Source organism: Microplitis demolitor, chromosome 9, assembly GCF_026212275.2.
Source record: "Microplitis demolitor isolate Queensland-Clemson2020A chromosome 9, iyMicDemo2.1a, whole genome shotgun sequence".
Lineage (NCBI taxonomy): Eukaryota > Metazoa > Arthropoda > Insecta > Hymenoptera > Braconidae > Microplitis > Microplitis demolitor.
In genome coordinates, this window is record NC_068553.1 from 1082433 (window position 1) to 1101630 (window position 19198).

General features: G+C 27.0%; 1 protein-coding gene across 1 annotated transcript; it reads left to right on the top strand.

The window, feature by feature from the left end:
• Positions 1–1161: 1161 nt before the first annotated feature.
• On the top strand, positions 1162–19041 carry LOC103570373 (major facilitator superfamily domain-containing protein 8). The gene is made up of 10 exons (XM_008548084.2): positions 1162–1430; positions 9762–9817; positions 9885–10388; positions 12297–12540; positions 12984–13072; positions 13133–13352; positions 15191–15290; positions 15379–15513; positions 16547–16659; positions 18349–19041. The coding sequence occupies exons 3-10, from the start codon at positions 10194–10196 to the stop codon at positions 18915–18917; spliced, it is 1665 nt and encodes a 554-aa protein (XP_008546306.1). The 5' UTR covers positions 1162–1430; positions 9762–9817; positions 9885–10193; the 3' UTR covers positions 18918–19041.
• The last annotated feature ends 157 nt before the right edge of the window (positions 19042–19198 follow it).

Here is a 19198-nt window from a genome sequence, read left to right on the forward strand (position 1 = left end):
TCCAATAGATGTCTTCCCGGAAATGAGTACAGTCACCACTAACTTCAAATAAATTTTTAAAAATTTATTTAAAAAAATCAAAAACAAACAAATAATTATTTATAGCGAACATGGACGAACAAACGAATTGCTAAAAAAATTCGCCAAAAATTGAATTTCCCTTCCAACTTAAGGGAGCTCAATCTGTGTACAACCTTCTAAACTGATAAAAAATATAAATAACAATACGTACGCCATCTATTCGATGTTAAAAATATTAATGTTTGGTAGTCTGCATTACGATTTGTCAATAAAATCAATTACTGCCTTATCATTCGACAATTTCTTCCGCTAGTAGCGCTGTAACTCATTTCTACATAATCAGTGAACTACACTCGTCATTAATGCCTAGCCCCCTGTCAGATCAAGATTTTATAGTCCGGGGTACCAGGCATTAATGACAACGAGTGTACCTGTATTTTTTTTAAATTACAAATTTTGGTTCAAAATTTTATTCTGTCGTTTGTAATTAATTTAATATTTAATTCCGAAAAAAATTTTAGATACCGATTATTCTACGGGCCAGCATAATTTCCTACCGAGATTTCTATATACATTAGTACTTTCCCATAATGATTGCCATAAATCCTCATATAAATCCAAAGTTTGCTATACTGATTTCTATGGGTCCCCATAAAATCCTACATGGATTTTTCAAATTCATTAGAACTTCAAAATCTTAAGTTCTGTTCGAATCTCGATTTTCCGAAATCCAACCATAATCAAGAACTTTTTTTTTTTTTTTCAAATTTTAAATAATTTTGGCGGGAAGTTTAAAAATTCAAAAAATAAAAAATAATAATTTATTACGTTGGCACTAATTTCGAACAGAATTTAATTTAAAATAATCTGTGCCAAAAATAAAAATTAATTACAAGCAACTCATCAATAAAAATAACAATAATAATTAATAATAATAACACCAATAATAAAAAAAAAATATAAAATTTACTAAAAAAGAAAATAGATCATTGGATCAGGATCTATAGATCTTACTACGTTACTGTCGATATTGCGGTATGTAGATCCATCTCAAGGATAAACAAAAAAAGTGGGGATAATAATTTAATACAAGTTTGTGTAAGTGTAAGAGAATATCGTGACAACAAACACATATTATCAACCACTTCAGTACAGGCACACTCGCTCTATCACGCTCAGTACGCTCTTATTTGTTGTCAAGTACTCAACGTTTTTATAATTTACTTTTTTACTCCATACTTGATCCAATGTTTTTTTATTTATCCAAGTAAACAATAACAGTTGCCAGTAATTTTTAAATATTTTATTAATTTTTTTTTTTTGTCTCACAATCAGTAATTAGTTCGTTTAATTTTTTGTAATTAACATAAAATGTTTTTTAATTGTTGATATTTTTTTAAACAATGACAGTAAGTAAAAAAAATTATTTCTTAAATAATTTTTTTTTTTTTTAAATTTAATTGCTTAGTTTAATATGTAAATATATATATATATATATATATATATATATATATATATATATATATATTTATATATATATATATTTATAATATTAGAAGGGTAGAAAGTGAAAGGCGAGATAGATTATCTTTGTTGACTGAAATAAAAAAAAAAAAAATAGTGATTTTTTTTTTTTTTTTAATAATGAAGTGTATTAAACGCAATACAGAAGTCATTATGAAATATATGAATTGAAACAAATATATAAATATTTCTGGATAACATCCAACACAAAGAGATCTGATCGAATTTTATCTTCAATTCTTTGTTTCCGTACTTACTCATCGTTAAACAGTTTATGATATCGTTATTATATATAAATATATAGTATTATTGTTATAATTATTGTTACTTTGTGATAATATTTATAATTTGATGGACGTACATTGTTTATACAACTTGTATGTTGTTGTCTTTATTGGATTTTTCTTGAGATAAGATTCGAAGCTTGTAGAGTTCTAAATTATTAATTTATAGAAGGAGTGATAAGAAATTGTCTTTTAGAGAATTTTATGAGCTACAAAGAAGGTTTGATTGAATTTTTTGATGTTTTTGATACTAGTGACCTACGCTTTGGTACTGGAATATTTTTGAGTTTTAAGAGCTTGTGAAGCAAGATATAGATTTTGGGTGAAAATTGAAAAGAGATTTTTTTTAGGAAATTTTAAGACCTACTGAAAAGATGGGGATGATTTTTTTGATATTTGTATTTTTGGAGATATTATAATTCTAATGATATTGACTTGATATTTTGACGATATCTTATTACTGAGTTTGATAACCTAGAGCTTTAAATATTGACTTTAGGAAAAATTGATTCAGTAATTTTTTATAGAGAATTATGTGGGCTACAAAAAATGTATGGAAACTCTTTCGAAATTTTTGATAGTTAACGAGATATTGGAGATTAATGCGATTGTTTAAAACTTTTAATATTCAAATTTGAATGAAGCATTGAAAGCTTCTAGATCTTAAACTACTAATTTTACAAAAAAGTCATTTGAGTTTTTTCGATAGAGCATTGAATTCTCTACAAAAAAGATAAGAATAATTTTTTTTGTCACCGTGACCTTTGACCCAAAATCTTAAATAAAAACATTAAAGTAACAAATCACGTTTTAAATTTCGAAAAAAAGTGAGCGCTTGATAATAACCCATTATCGCTCATTCACCCGGACAAAAATTACAAATTCTCAATCTCAAGATTAAAAAAAAAAATGATCTAAAAAAAGATCAACTGGTCAATTCCAATTGTTTAAATAAACAAACATAAAAATATAAATAAATAAAAAATTAATCCCTCGAGCACCGAATCAAATGTTAAAATTCCGTTTAAAAACACATGCTATCGATTTAAAACAAAAATAATCCATCACAATTTAATTATATATCAATTACGTAAACAATTAAAATTTCTGCAATAAAATTTGATTAGACTCTAATATGTCTTTTCCCGAATTTATGCTCGCAATCCGCAACTCGAGGATTTCAATTAAATCTCTCTCGCATGAAAAAACAATGTATGTCTAAAATATACGAAATCATATATGTTTGTAACAAAAAAATATATAATATATCATATTGTAGAGTATAAACAATCAGATAGAGATTTTCGCCGATTTAATATAAAATTATATATAGTAGTAAATATGTGTATTCCATATATGTAACTTATATGTTTTTTATATTTAGCCATATATACATTTACCTTATAATATATTGTATTGATATATTTCCTTTTATATTCAAAAAATATCAAATTTTTATATGAAATGAAATACATGGCATCATATATTTTCTTGTTATATTTAAACATATATTTCATTCGGTGTATGTATATATATATATATGGGTATATTATATATTCGCTTCAAATTAACTAATTTCGAGAATTTTATCTGCAATTTAAAGAGTATATTAAAATTTAGATCTAATTTAATTGGAGTGGGTCATATATATAAGAAACTTTTTTTTTTCCATACACAATATAAATATAGGTTTTTATATATGATCAGAATATATTTTTCGTATATGATAGAAATATATATTTTTATGTATGATAAAAATATAGTTTTTGTATATGACAAGAATATATATTTTCATATATGATGAAACTATATTTTTTGTATATGATTGACATATATATTTTATATATACTAAACATATACGGACTCGTATATGATGAATATTATATTTTTTAATATAAAAAAAAATATATCAGTAAATATAGTTTAATTCGCCAGATATATTTTCTGATATTTATCATATATTTTTACATATATTTTGATCATATATGTTATTTTTATACGGGCTACTATTTTGATATTTTTTAAACCAATTTTGAATTTCCAGTATTCTTAAAACATTTTTTTTAACAATATCATCATTTTTATTTTAAAGTTTTCGTAAACAATTTTATTATACCCGAACTAGATAACTCGAAAAATCATTAATCATATCACTGTTTCTCATTGCTGTAATTATAATTATTATTAATATTAATGATAACGCAATATCAAAGTCTTAGTTATATTTACTCTTTTTTATTATTTTATTTTTGAACGGAAATAGAATACTGGTGATTATATTCCGATCATATGTTAAATATATGCTATTAAAACGTTATTTGCAAATATATAATTAAAAATATATAGTATGATTCAGGCTCAATGATAAACAAGAAAAATGACATATTTATGATTATGTAATTTTTTGTCTATTTTAGCGGTAGAAAATATTTATCGTTATCTATGTTATAAATATCAACGAACATATTTATTTTAAAAAAAATATATACATACATAAGAAAGAGTGGGGCAAGGCAGTCCTTCAAAAATTCGTTTTTCTGTTTTTTCTCTAATTATTACAAGTTTGATGTATTTGCGCAATTTTACTTATACGCAAAAAAACCTGGGGTAAAATGGACCAGCCAAATATTTGGGATGGTCCGGTTACGGAGAAAAAAGGTATAGTAATAATTACAATACTATAGTGAAATTTACTAACAGATATGAAAAAATACATTCCGCATTGTAATTATTACTGAACGTTTTGTAAAATTTACTAGTTGGTAATAATTACATAATAAGATATTAAAGATTACTATGCGTAATGTATTTTTTTCTAAGACGATTATATTTTTTACTATTTATATAGTAAATTTTACTATGCTATTAATAAATACAAATTTAAGAAAATAAATTTTGTAATACAATATAGGATTTGTTACTATGCAGAATATTAAAAATTACTACACAATGTATTTTTTGCTAACACGATTATATTTTTTTACTATTTGTATAGTAAATTCTACTGTGTATAGATAAAATTAAAAGTTGGTGGGGATAGCATAGACAAATATGTATTACAAGTTATGAAACTTTTGTCCAAAAGAGACACCGGGCCGTCAGACATAGGAAAGGACTCGCGCGCGGGAGATCAGGGTTCGAATCTCGGTTGGAACGAGTGATTTTTTAAAAAACAAAAATCGACACCAACACCGATACAGATGACATAAATAACAATAATAATCAAAATGATAACAATAATAATAAAAAGTTAAAAGCTAAAAAAAAATTTAATTTTATTTTTTTCCATTCTAATATAGTAAAATTTACTAAACGGCATAGTAAAATTTACTAAATATAACTAAAAATTAATATGCAGTATAGGAGATATTCCATAACCAATGTATGAGAAATGACTAAACGAGTTGTAAAATATGCTTATCTCTTTATGAATTTTTCATATAAATCAAAAGCGTTTCAAGATTAGTATCCAAATTCAGTAATTATTCTCATATTTTTGAGTAAAATTTACCATATTTTTTTTTCTCCGTATATATCCCGTCCGATCCTGTTATATTCAAAAAATTGAATCAATGACTAGCGAAGTATCGGCAGTACTACGAACGACCGTGAATATAAGCTCCGTTTGATTCCGATTGGAAAATTTTAATCGGATTGAATTAAAAATTTTCAATGGAGTCCGTTTGGAAATTGAAAAATTTATCATTCTTTGCTTGGATTTGATAGAATCTTATTAAATAATTTCTATCGATTTCTATTATCCTGACTGACCGATTGCGTCCGATTATATCCGATTGAGTTTCCATGTTGAGTTTAATCGAAGTTTTTAGTTTATAAGATTAAAAAATATTACATTTTCTTTAAAAATCGATTATAATTTTCGCTTTCGGTTGATTTACTATTAGTAACTCATGGCAATCGACTCTAAGTTTATATAAATATAATAACCTTCAGCAGCACTTTTTTTCAAATAGCTAAAGAAAATAAAATAAAAAAGTATCTCTCTAACTTAATGAATAGACAAGTAGTGGTTCTTTATATATATAGTTAAAACCAGTTTTTCATAGATATCTTCACTTAAAATTCAAGAGCTCACGTTATAATTATCGGACTTTTTTTTATTGGGCTCATAAATTCTTGGAAATATTTTTTTAGATCCGAGTCAGGGACAAGTTATCGAAAACTACAAAAAAATCGGGAATTGATCCGCTTTTTATTTGAACTATTTGATGATCTGTTTTTGATCTTTTATAAAAATTTTGAGCTGTTTTTGTGACCTGTTTGGACCTCAAAAAATTCAATTCCTTTCTGTCTCGACTTTGCCTCGGCCAACAATTACATGTGATCTGAGACATTTCTTACTTTACTTTCGTAGGTATGTAATATAAGGTAAATGTCCCAATACCGGAACGACAAAGGGTATATGACTGATTTTTATTGTTTTAAAAATTTTCGAATAAATTATAAACCAAAATAATTTACATCATATAGAATAGACATTTCCCAATGCAAAAATAATCAAATTAGTTCATTTTTCTTAAATTTAATATAAAAAAAAAATTTTTTTCTATGACATCCAAAAGACCCCATACCGGAACGCTGAAATAGCCTTGTCCCAATACAGGAATTCGGTTGTCCTAATACTGGAACAGTAAATAAAATAAGTTATTTTTTGCATTTATTCATGGTGAAAATATTAATAATTATTAAATAATATTAATGTAAAACGAGTATGATTGTAGCAGACATCAGAGAACTTTAAAATTATAAATAAATAAGATAAATAATTAAAAAAATAATATTTACAAAAAAAGCACTATTAATTTCAAAATTTTTTGAATTCGCATTATTTAAAATTTTATATTATTAATTATTTACTCGATTCATTAATAATTTTAAATTTGTCTGATGTCTGCTATATCACACCCATAATGTAAAATGTATTTAAAATTTAAAAATGATTGAATATTCAATGAAAATAAATATTTTTAACTAAAGAATAGAAAGAAGATAAATCATTTGAGGTTATACTAGAAAAATAATTTAAAAAAAAAACTAAAAACAAAAATTTATTTTTTATGATTTAAATTAGAGTTTATCTATACTTAATCTATTTTTTATAACAATCATACACACTGCATTAAATATTAGGGCTCCAGTAATAATTAATATTGTACTTGATTTAGCCAGTCAATAAAACTCACCGTTAATGTCTATCGATAACATTAATATGATTGGCTGTTCCGGTACTGGGCACAAGTTCATTTTGGTGTACCAATAGACGAACAGTAAAATTAATATAATAATACTATTTTTTTCATATTTTTAATATGTTATCTTGAATTTTATGTCATTCAAGATGCATATACAAAAAAAAGATTATTGAAAAGTAATTCTATGCATTTTCTATAAGCTTAAGACCATTGACTGATTTCTTAGCAAAACCATTAAGAGACATGAAAAAGTCATGAATCCGAGACTATTGCTCTAATTAACATTTTTTTTTCCATATTTTAAATATTTTCTAAAATCTATTTTATATTTTATTTTTTAACTGAAAGATTAAGGTTTCAAATAAAGAAAGTTTTATTTAGTTTCATCGCGTACGAGTTGAAATATAATATAATGATTATCAAATCGTTCCGGTATTGGGTCTTGTTCCAGTATTGGGACATTTACCTTACTATAACTTCCTGCTAAGAAAATTGCAAATTTTCAAAAATTCGGGAAATTATTGATTTCACCCTGATTTGTGAAAATCGAAATTCCAACAGATGTCGACGTTTTGAGGTTCTAGGAAGCTATTCTGACTTAATTCAAGATGATGCCCGAATGTATGTATGTATGTACGTACGTATGTAAATATTTTGTAACTTTTGTACGGATGAACCGATTTTTTTTTTATATTTCGAAAGTACAGTATTTCAAAAATATACTGTTAAAATATGGTGATGATATTCTCAGTATTTCATGTTCTAAAAGTCCAACTTGTCCCTCAAATACCTCACGGAGTATTCTGAGGTTCGAACTGGAATTTGTTTTTTGACTCAGGTGAACTCGGAAAAATTTTAGTATAGAAATTTAAAAAGAAACTAAAAATTATAGTAAAAAAAAGTTTGTTTTTGTCTTAAAAACAAAGAACATAGACCAATAATTATCACAAAAAAGTCTGTTTTTAATCTGAAAGCGATTAAAAACCGATCAAATATAAAACGAAATTAAGTCTGATATTGGCTTGGATAAGAAATAGTACGGGCAAAAACAGAGTAAACTCCTCTATAAAATAAATACAATTTATAAACTTGAATTAAAGAAAAAAAATTTGAATTAATCATTTATTTTAAGACAGATTTAATCAGAAAAAAAATTTTCTTCTACAGCAATTAGAAATTTTGTTTATTTACTTCAAACGGAAGTCAAAAGAAGAAGACTCTCCGTATTTGAATCTACAAAAATCCATTATTACCTCAGCGCGCCGTTTTGTCGGCCCTTCCCCTTTATATAATATCAGGTATCAAAAATAGAAAATAGTTAAAATTAAAATTCGATTCCTCGTTCTACTCTTCTAGTTTTTTTTATCTTGATAATTAAGTAGTCTTAAAATATATATCTTTAAATACTGATGAGTAATTTTTATAAAAACAAATTTTTTTTAAATATTATTGATAAATATTAGAATTGTAAATGAGCACCGGAATCCAATTAGTCGAAATAATGATAATAAATATCAATCTCTGATAATTTTATCACGCATATTTTCGTAGATTACCAAAACAAAAATTTTTTTTTTCAAAGTAATTAACGTCAAATAATTTAAATATAAAACTCACAGTTAAATTTTGCTTGCACCTTAACTAGAGTGAATTAATAAATTACATGAAGAAAATAATGTAGTAAAATTTACTAAAAAATATGAGAATAATTACTAAATTTGGATAGTAATCTTGAACCATTATGATTTATATGAAAAATCCATAAACAGATAAGCATATTTTACAACTCATTTAGTCATTTCTCATACATTGGTTATGGAATATCTCCTGTACTGCATGTAAATTTTTAGTTATATTTAGTAAATTTTACTGTGCCTGTTTAGTAAATTTTACTATATTAGAATGGAAAAAAATAAAATAAAATTTTTCTTAGCTTTTAACTATTTATTATTATTGCTATCATTTTGATTATTACTGTTATTAATGTGATCTGTATTGGTGTTGGTGTCGATTTTTGTTTTTTAAAAAATCACTTGTTCCAACCGAGATTCGAACCCTGATCTCCCGCGCGCGAGTCCTTTCCTATGTCTGACGGCCCGATGTCTCCTTTAGACAAAAGTTTCAGAACTTGTAATACATATTTGTCTATGCTATCCCCACCAACTTTTAATTTTATCTATACACAGTAGAATTTACTATACAGATAGTAAAAAAATATAATCGTGTTAGCAAAAAATACATTGTGTAGTAATTTTTAATATTCTGTCTAGTAACAAATCCTACATTGTATTACAAAATTTATTTTCTTAAATTTGTATTTATTAATAGCATAGTAAAATTTACTATATAAATAGTAAAAAATATAATGGTCTTAGCAAAAAATACATTACGCATAGTAATCTTTAATATCTTATGTAATTATTACCAACTAGTAAATTTTACAAAACGTTTAGTAATAATTACAATGCGTAATGTATTTTTTCATATCTGTTAGTAAATTTTACTATAGTATTGTAATTTTTACCATACTTTTTACTCCGTGTACTGTAATTATTACATTTTGATATCACGATTAGCTTGAAATTTTTTTTTTAAATCCATCATCACAATTTTTACAAATAATCTAATTCCCCCCTCTCCCCACTACTTTCTTAGTCCCACCGCCTATTAATTTTTCTACAAAAATTTGACCTAATAAAAACTTTCTTTTTGTTTTCAGACACCAATTTCTCTTGCCACAATGACTGATCTCAATATAACTATGAATACTTATTAGTAAGTAAAAAAAAAAAAGGAAAAGAAAAGTTGACTAAATTTGTATTTTTTTTTTTTTTTTTTTCAGATAAAAAAAATAATAATGAATCTATGGGTGATAAAAATAAAAAAAATAGTTAGATGACAAGTAAATTGAATGAATATTTACTTAAATAAATTTAAATGTCGCAAGAGCAGATAAAAAAAAAATAATCAAAAAATGATTGTCACTTATTATGATAATTATTTAATTATATTTTGATAATTAGCTTGTGATTACAACTGATATTAAGTTATTAAGTGAATAATGATTAAATATACATATGTACATATTTAGTTGAATGTAAATGATTAAATTTGAAAGCTAACGAATTTACTTAGAAAAGAAAAAAAAAAGATGGAATGTCTATCTTGTGTTAAATTACTACGTTTACCTGAACGTAAACGGAAATTAAAAGTTGATGATGACTTGGAGACTGTAATTGAACGTACAGAGAGATGGAGAAGTATTTATGTCATATATTTTACTATGTTTTTAATGTCACTAGCATTCAGTATTGTTTTAACTGGAGTTTGGCCATATTTAGATAAGGTAATTATTATTTTCTGTTTTTTAATATTTGAGGAAAGTCGGGTAAAATGAGACAGTATAAGAAGTAGGTAATTGGGGTAAAATGGGGTGGCTAGTAATTTTTTCTTTGTCTAAGGTACGAAGAGTCGAAACGATTTTTGATTTAAAGAAAATTGGGACACTTAAAAAATATCAATCCTTGGGACAAAGTGGGACATTTTCATTATTTTTCTTCAGTATTCCGTATGAAAAGACAATATATGGTTAAAATATATGAAATCATATATGTTTGCAACAAAAAATATATGATATATTATATTGTATATTATAAACAATCATATAGAGATTTTCTGATTTAGTATAAAATTAAATACAGTAGTAAATATATGTAACTTATATGATTTTTATATTAAGCCATATATACATTAACATTTACCTTATAATATATAGTATTGATATATTTCCTTTTATATTCAAAAAATATAAAATTTTTATATGAAATGAAATATATGGTAGCATATAATTTATATCATATATGGCATCATATATTTTCTTTGTTATATTTAATCATATATTTTATTCGGTTTATGTATATGTATATGAGTATATTATATATTCGCTTCAAATTAACTAATTTCGAGAATTTTATCTGCAATTTAAAGAGTATATTAAAATTTAGATCTAATTTAATTGGAGTGGGTCATACTAATAAGAAACTTTTTTTTTCAATACACAATATAAATATATGATTTTATATATGATCCGTATATATTCTTCGTATCTGATAGAAGTATATATTTTTATGTATGATAAAAATATAGTTTTTGTATACCCGGGAAAAAATGATCAGACCTGATCAGGCATGATCAGCGAGTTCAGGTCTGATCAGGTATGTTCATGTCTGTTCATGGCCATCCAGGAAAAAAATTATATATAAAAAATGACCCTATATAATTATATATAATTATGTATAACTACATTATATTATATATAATTATTGCTATAAAAGTAAAAAAAAAAATGAAAAATTCGGGCGTGTGCGGGATTTGAACCGTGGACCTTGCGACCGAAAGTTTAACACGCTACCCACTGACCTAAGGGATTTAGTTGAAAATTATGTTTCGTATGAATTTTAAGTAATAAAAATTTTATGTGTGTTAGATTCTTGGTGAACAAAATTTTATATCTATGAGCAGACATGAACAGGCATGATCAGGCCTGAGCGTGTTCAACGTTTCAGACATGATCAGGTATGATCAGGCCTGAGTGTATTTAATGCTTCAGACATAATCAGACCCGAACAGGCATGATCAGGTATGATCAGGCCTGAGTGTATTTAACGATTCAGACATGAACAGGCATGAACAGGCATTATCAGGCCTGAGTGTATTTAACGCTTCAGACATGACCAGACATGAACAGGCATGATCAGGTATGATCAGGCCTGAGTGTATTTAACGCTTCAGACATGACCAGACATGAACAGGCATGATCAGGCCTGATCATGTCTGACTTCAGGCCTGTTATACATGAACAGGCATGATCAGGTCTGATCATTTTTTCCCGGGTATGACATGAATATATATTTTCATATATGATAAAAATACATTTTTTGTATATAATTGACACATATATTTTATATATGCTAAACATATACGGGCTCATATATGATGAATATTGTATTTTTTAATATAAAAAAAAAAATATGTCAGAAAATATAGTCAAATTCGCCACATTTATATTCTGATATTTATCATATATTTTTACATATATATTATTTTCATATGGGTAGATTGGGACATTGAAAAAATGAGTAGTTTTCGGAGAAAAATAAAACGACGTAAATCGGGACATTGTAGAATATTAGTATTTGAGACAGATGGGGACATCTAAAAGTTAGTGTTTAAAAAAAATTTTTATATTTTTTAGTTAGATCCTAGTGTAAAAAAAGAATTTATTGGATATGTAGTAGCAGCAAATCCGTTTGGTCAGATGTTATTTTCACCAGTGATTGGTTGGTGGGGAAATAAACGAGGATCTGTAAGGTTACCATTATTATTAACATTAGCACTATTTGTTATTGCATCAGTTATTTATAGTACACTGGAAATAATTCCTGGAGACAAAAAAACCTGGATGGTTGCTGCCCGTTTTATAGTCGGTGTCAGTTCAGGTAAAAAAAAATCATGTAATTTTTAGAAGTATAAAATTTTGATTCATTTTTAGAAGGCTGTAACTTCTAAACTATCAAGTTTAGAGTAATTTTTAAAGATAACTAATTTGTAGAAAATTAAATTCCCTACGAAATTGAAAGAATTGAAAATTTTGATAAATTTATTTGTTTAAAAGTTATAGCGTTTGAAAAACAGAAACTTCTATTATTAATTTCTGATTTAAAATTTTCGACTTCTAAACTTCGAAATCGATGTAACTCATTAACTGTCGATCCTATCGAATTTTATAAAGAGACCAATTTTGTAGAAAATCGAATTTCCTACAAATGCTGTCTGATTAAAAATTTTGATATACGCAATTCTTAGTAAGTTATAGCGCGTGAGAAATAAATATTTTCATTAAAGGAGGAATTTATTATAAATAAATTTTTTTTTTGAACAGCAAATATTGCGGTAGCGCGATCATATCTGTCAGCAGCAACGAAATTATCCGAAAGAACAAAAGCCGTATCAATGGTCTCATTAGCTCAGGTAATTAATACTATTTTCTACTGGTAGTAAGTTTGGAAAATTAATTAAAATTAATTTCAGGTATTAGGATTTGTAGTCGGTCCAGGTTTACAAGCAGCAGTAACTCCATTGGGCGATGCAGGATTCAATATTTTCGGACTACCTTTCAATATGTACACAATGGCTGGTTGGATAAACGTATTTTTCGGATTATTAAATTTCATTTTTATATTACCATGGAATTTTAAAGAACACAAAATAGCTGCTCGCGAAGCTATGAGAGATCAAGGAAAATCTTCTGGTAATTAAAAAAAAAAATTATTTTAATAAATTTATTTTAAATACTGAAGATCGAAGCAAAATGCAACATTAATGAAAAAAAAAAAAAAAAAAAAAAAGAATAGCTACAGTTTACAGAGAGCAAAATAAATGGGGCAAATTGGTCAGTCTGAACATTGCGATCAATTGAAAATTTTGCACACCTCGAACGCGAAGCGAAGAGGTTGTGCTTTATAAAGGGCTTGTCAAGGTCACGCGATTTTTTTCGCATTGAACTGTATATATTATTTTCATATCACACTTACACGTTATAAAAAGCACATTAATCTAAAGAGGAAACACTAATTAATAAGACTGATACTTTCATTAAGTAGCCCGATACATATTATAATAAAAAAAAGTTCAATAAAAAATATGTATCGTGAACGTCAGTTAATCTGTAGCCCAAAAAAATTCTGTGGCACGGATATCTCGTAAACGGCTTGACAAAATGACTTTATTTTTTTTTCACTGTCTTCAGAATTATGCATAGAAGGTCCTTTTCGAAAATCACTACTGTAGTCCTTCTCGTTTTTTTTATAATAAATAATTTCTGTTAAAACCGGCACCATGTAAACAAACACTCATTGCAGCCATTTTTTTATTTTATCGGGAATGTTTTTTTTATCATCGAACTTTGCTGATATCATAAAGTTCTACTTTACCATCAGATAATTTTTTTTTATTGCCAACTATCATAGAATTAACTAAATTAAAAAAAAGACGATTTTCTTGCTAGATGTTTATTAAAAAATTTTGTAATGAAAAATGAAAAAATTTGGAAAATCAAAAAGTGCACGTCTCGAACGCTCATATTACAATAAAAAAAAAATACATTATTAATATTTTTTTTAATTACAAAATTTTTTGTCAAACATCTCATTCGTGATTTTCTTTTAATTTAGTTAACTGGATAATAGTTGACAAGTTAATTTCTCGCGACATAATAAAAAAAAACACACAATTATCTGATGGTAAAGTGGAACATTATTGTATCAGCAAAGTTTGATGATAATCATATTTTATAATGATATTAGTAATAGATCTTTATGCCTACTTATATTTGTGGGGGGAAAAATGGCGGATTAAGCAGAAGTAAACATAATCAGTTTTCAGTTTTTAATTGATAATAAATGAACGAGAAGGACTACAGTATTGATATTTAACAGGCTCCTATTCTACTAAAATCTGAAGCTATTGAAAAAAAATTGGACTAATTAACTGAGTTTTTCGAGAGATATCTTGCTCACACACGAACATCCCAATTGACGTCCAACTAACCTTATTTTAAATAATTTTTTTCTTATTATAGTGTAGCTAAATAAAATTTTTAATTAAATCCAATTTATTCTTTACAATTTTTTCAAGACATTAGTATACTTTTTTTTCCATAGAGGTGATTTATAAAACTACTAGAAATCATTAAAGCTAGGAAAATCCGGGTTTCCCGACAAGTCGATTATAGAGCACAACCTCTCCCGCTATCGCGTTCGAGGCGTGCAATTAATAATTTATATATTTTATTGGAACATCAACGTTCGAGGTGTGCACTTTTGAAATTTTTAAACTTTTTTTTTTTTTTCTGAAAACGTACTAAAAATTTATAAAAAAAATAATTTTTTCTACCTGAAAAATAGTTTTTTTTTTGCCCCGGGCTTCATTAAATTCCGGAATCATATTAATGTTGCTCTATAAAGAATAAATTTATCAACACATATTTAATGTAAGACATTGAGTAGTAAATGAATAAAAAAATTAAGTGAAGCTTTTAATTTTAATTTCAACAACTCGATTTATTTTTTAATTTTTTTTTTTTAATAGAAAAAGAAGCATGGAAATCAATAAAACCAGATTATGTAGCAGCTTGGACATTAATTTCTGCTTTTATAATATTAGTTTTTAATTTTGTGTTATTAGAAACGTACGTAAAAATCAACTTAGCAGACACTTAATAAAATAATTAATGAATTAAGATAATAAAATAAATAATTTATTTTTTATGTTAATAGTCTTGGCACTCCGCTGACAATGGATCAATTTGCATGGACTAAAAAAGAGTCACTTTATTACATGGGAATAGTAATGAGTGTTGGTGCCGTAATAGCTTGTGTTGTTTTTGTGATTATTGAACCTCTGTGCAAAAGGTAAACGATTGCAATATTTATGAGTATTTGAATATTTATGACTATAAGTAATACTTTGTATGAATAAAGTAATAGAACCCCGAAAATGAACGGTATCTTAGATAGATAACTTGTGCCATCGAGTACAATATTCGTGTTCAAGGTTTGATAATATTGGCGCCTGCGAGTGTTATCAATCGGATAAGAATATTATCCTCGATGGCGCTAGTTGCCTATTATGATGAACTACACGGAAAAAAAATTTCCAGTTAAATTTACGAGAGGGAAGAGATGCTGCAGTTGTAACAAAAAATTTTATTTTTTCGATTCCATTTGTTTTTTTTAAGATAGTAAACTTAAAAACTGTCAGAAAGTTAGCTGATAGTATCTTTTATGTGACTGACTTGGTTAATTAGTAAAAAGTCTAGTTAACTTATTAAAAAATCAATTTATTTAACTAAAGTTAGGGACCAAGATGGCGGCGCATGGGCTGCAGTTGTAACACAGTGCAGGGCAGTTGTAACACGGAACGAAATAGATATTTTTCACCAAATTGCTTTTATTATTCAGTCTTAATACATACTATTATACTTAATTAACTCTTAAAGTCAAGTATTTAAACTTAAAGTAGCTCATATATTTGTATCTTTAATATGAATTATTAAACATTTATAAATATTAAAACTACACTATCCCAGAGTAGATTTGTCGCGCATCCAGTTTGCGCAGGTCCCATACACGACTCTGAGTGTTACAATTGCTACTCGTTCAAGTGTTACAATTGACTCTCACGCAGAATTGTTAATAAAAATCTAATTACAATAACAAAAATCAGTAAATTGATGTAAAATTCGATTATACAATACTCTTGATATGTCCCTTAAAGTATGAATACAAGTCTCACATCATAACATTTGAAAACAAATTTGTTATGAAAAAAATAGTGAAGTGTAGACAAAAAAAAGTTTTCACGCGTATTTTCAACAATTTTCAATATTATAATATCGGAATTTGTACAAATGCATTGGTAACTATTAATTATTGTTTATTGCAGATTCGATGAAAGGCGAGTCATGTTATGGGGTGGATTTTTGTTCATGGTAGTTGGACGAATTATTTGCATACCATGGGGTAATACTGATCCACCACTTATTGCTGAAAGAGAATGTAATTATCTCAGTTGATTAATATTCATTAGATAATAATAGTTGTGTTCGACTTTATTAGAAACAAATATGTGGTGGTTTGAATAAATATTCCGGACGAAGATACGGCAAAAATGACAGGAAACAACTTGACTGGAAATTTAATTTTCTACGAAAAAGTACTTATTGAGTTTTTACATAAATCGAATAGTTTAGCCACACGGAGAAAAAAGTGTAGTAAAAATTACAATACTATAGTGAAATTTACTAACAGATATGAAAAAATACATTCCGCATTGTAATTATTACTAAACGTTTTATAAAATTTACTAGTTGGTAATAATTACATAATAAGATATTAAAGATTACTATGCGTAATGTATTTTTTGCTAAGACGATTATATTTTTTACTATTTATATAGTAAATTTTACTATGCTATTAATAAATACAAATTTAAGAAAATAAATTTTGTAATACAATATAGGATTTGTTACTATACAGAATATTAAAAATTACTACACAATGTATTTTTTGCTAACACGATTATATTTTTTTACTATTTGTATAGTAAATTCTACTGTGTATAGATAAAATTAAAAGTTGGTGGGGATAGCATATACAAATATGTATTACAAGTTCTGAAACTTTTGTCCAAAGGAGACATCGGGCCGTCAGACATAGGAAAGGACTCGCGCGCGGGAGATCAGGGTTCGAATCTCGGTTGGAACAAGTGATTTTTTAAAAAACAAAAATCGACACCAACACCGATACAGATGACATAATTAACAATAATAATCAAAATGATAGCAATAATAATAAATAGTTAAAAGCTAATAAAAATTTTATTTTATTTTTTTCCATTCTAATATAGTAAAATTTACTAAACAGGGATAGTAAAAATTACTAAATATAACTAAAAATTAACATGCAATATAGGAAATATTCCATAACCAATGTATGAGAAATGACTAAACGAGTTGTAAAATATGCTTATCTGTTTATAGATTTTTCATATAAATCATAACGGTTCAAGATTACTATCCAAATTTAGTAATTATTCTCATATTTTTTAGTAAAATTTACTATATCTTTTCTCCGTGTACAACTCAAATGCCAAGTACTCAAAAAAATTATTAGGATCATTTTTCGTAAATTATATAGTTTTGTCAGAATTTCGGTTTAAAGTACTCGATCTCTTTTATTCAAAGGATATCGATGCATTCCTAGCGGATCCAACTTACGGTAGTTTACTGAATTTTTCTGTCATTTATGGTGATGTACAGTAATATACAGTATCATGCGGTAAAATACGTTAATTCACCGTAATTTGCAGTATTTTTTCCGTATGTACCGTATGTTTATTTATTCTCAGTCTATAGGGAAAGGGGTGGGGGGCAAAATGGGCCCCATAAGAAATGAGGGCTTCTATGTGATATAAATTTCAGCCCATTTTGTGCCACCCTCCTCTAATAGGAAGATCGCAAATTTCGGTATTTTACCGTAAAGTATTGTGATTCTTCTGAATACCAAAATTAAGGTAATCACCACAATTTATTGTAAAATACCGGATTTGTTCTGAATTCCATAAATTTTGCAATTACCCCGATTCTTCGAATACCGTAATTTACGGTGATTACCGTAATTCGTATCCATTAAAGGTGAAACTTATGATTGATCATAATAATGATAATTATTTATATTAAATTACAGTGATAACAAATGCGAGCCTGTCACCGAATGCAACAGAAATAGTAGGGTGCCCAAGCGATCAAGAATGGTGCCGCTACACACCAGCAATGACGATAACTCAATTTATAATTGGCTATGGCTTCACAACCATCGGCTACCCAGTCGGTGTCACTTTAGTACAGACGATATTCTCAAAAGTCCTAGGGCCTCGGCCACAAGGTCTCTGGATGGGCATTATGACCGGTGCGGGATGTGCAGCACGTGTTCTAGGTCCCGTCTTCGTTGGCTTCATTTACACTCGCTGGGGCACTTATCACACATTTGGTATTACTGGAATGACTTTGATAATCGCCATGATCTGGTTACAAATCGTCAACAAACGATTGATCACTAAGACGAGCTATCAAGGAGTAGCAGTATCTCCAGAAGCCGAGAGTCCTAAGGAGGTCGAAATGCAGGCCATGGCGGGAAATACGTCGGAGCGCCATCTGTTTGACAAGCCGGGTAGTTTAAATGATGGGAGCGTTCAAAATGGAGGAGTGAAAGATGAATTGAAAGCATTCATCAGCGATAAAAATGATAATGACTGAGTTGGTGTGTAAATAAATAAATTTTATAGAGATTATGTTTTGAAGTGCAATTGATTTTGTTAATTGAAGATGAGTTTATTTTATATACCGTGAAATTTTGACTGAATTTAATAAATATTTTTATTAACAAATTTCTTCGTTTTTTTTTTGCATGTGAAAGATAAAAATTTATTTTCTACCTTAAATTTTTTGCTTAGCCGATATATTAGCAAATGCAGATATACAAAATTTCAAATGATCGTATATGATAATTGTTCACATATGATCATATGTGGCTATAT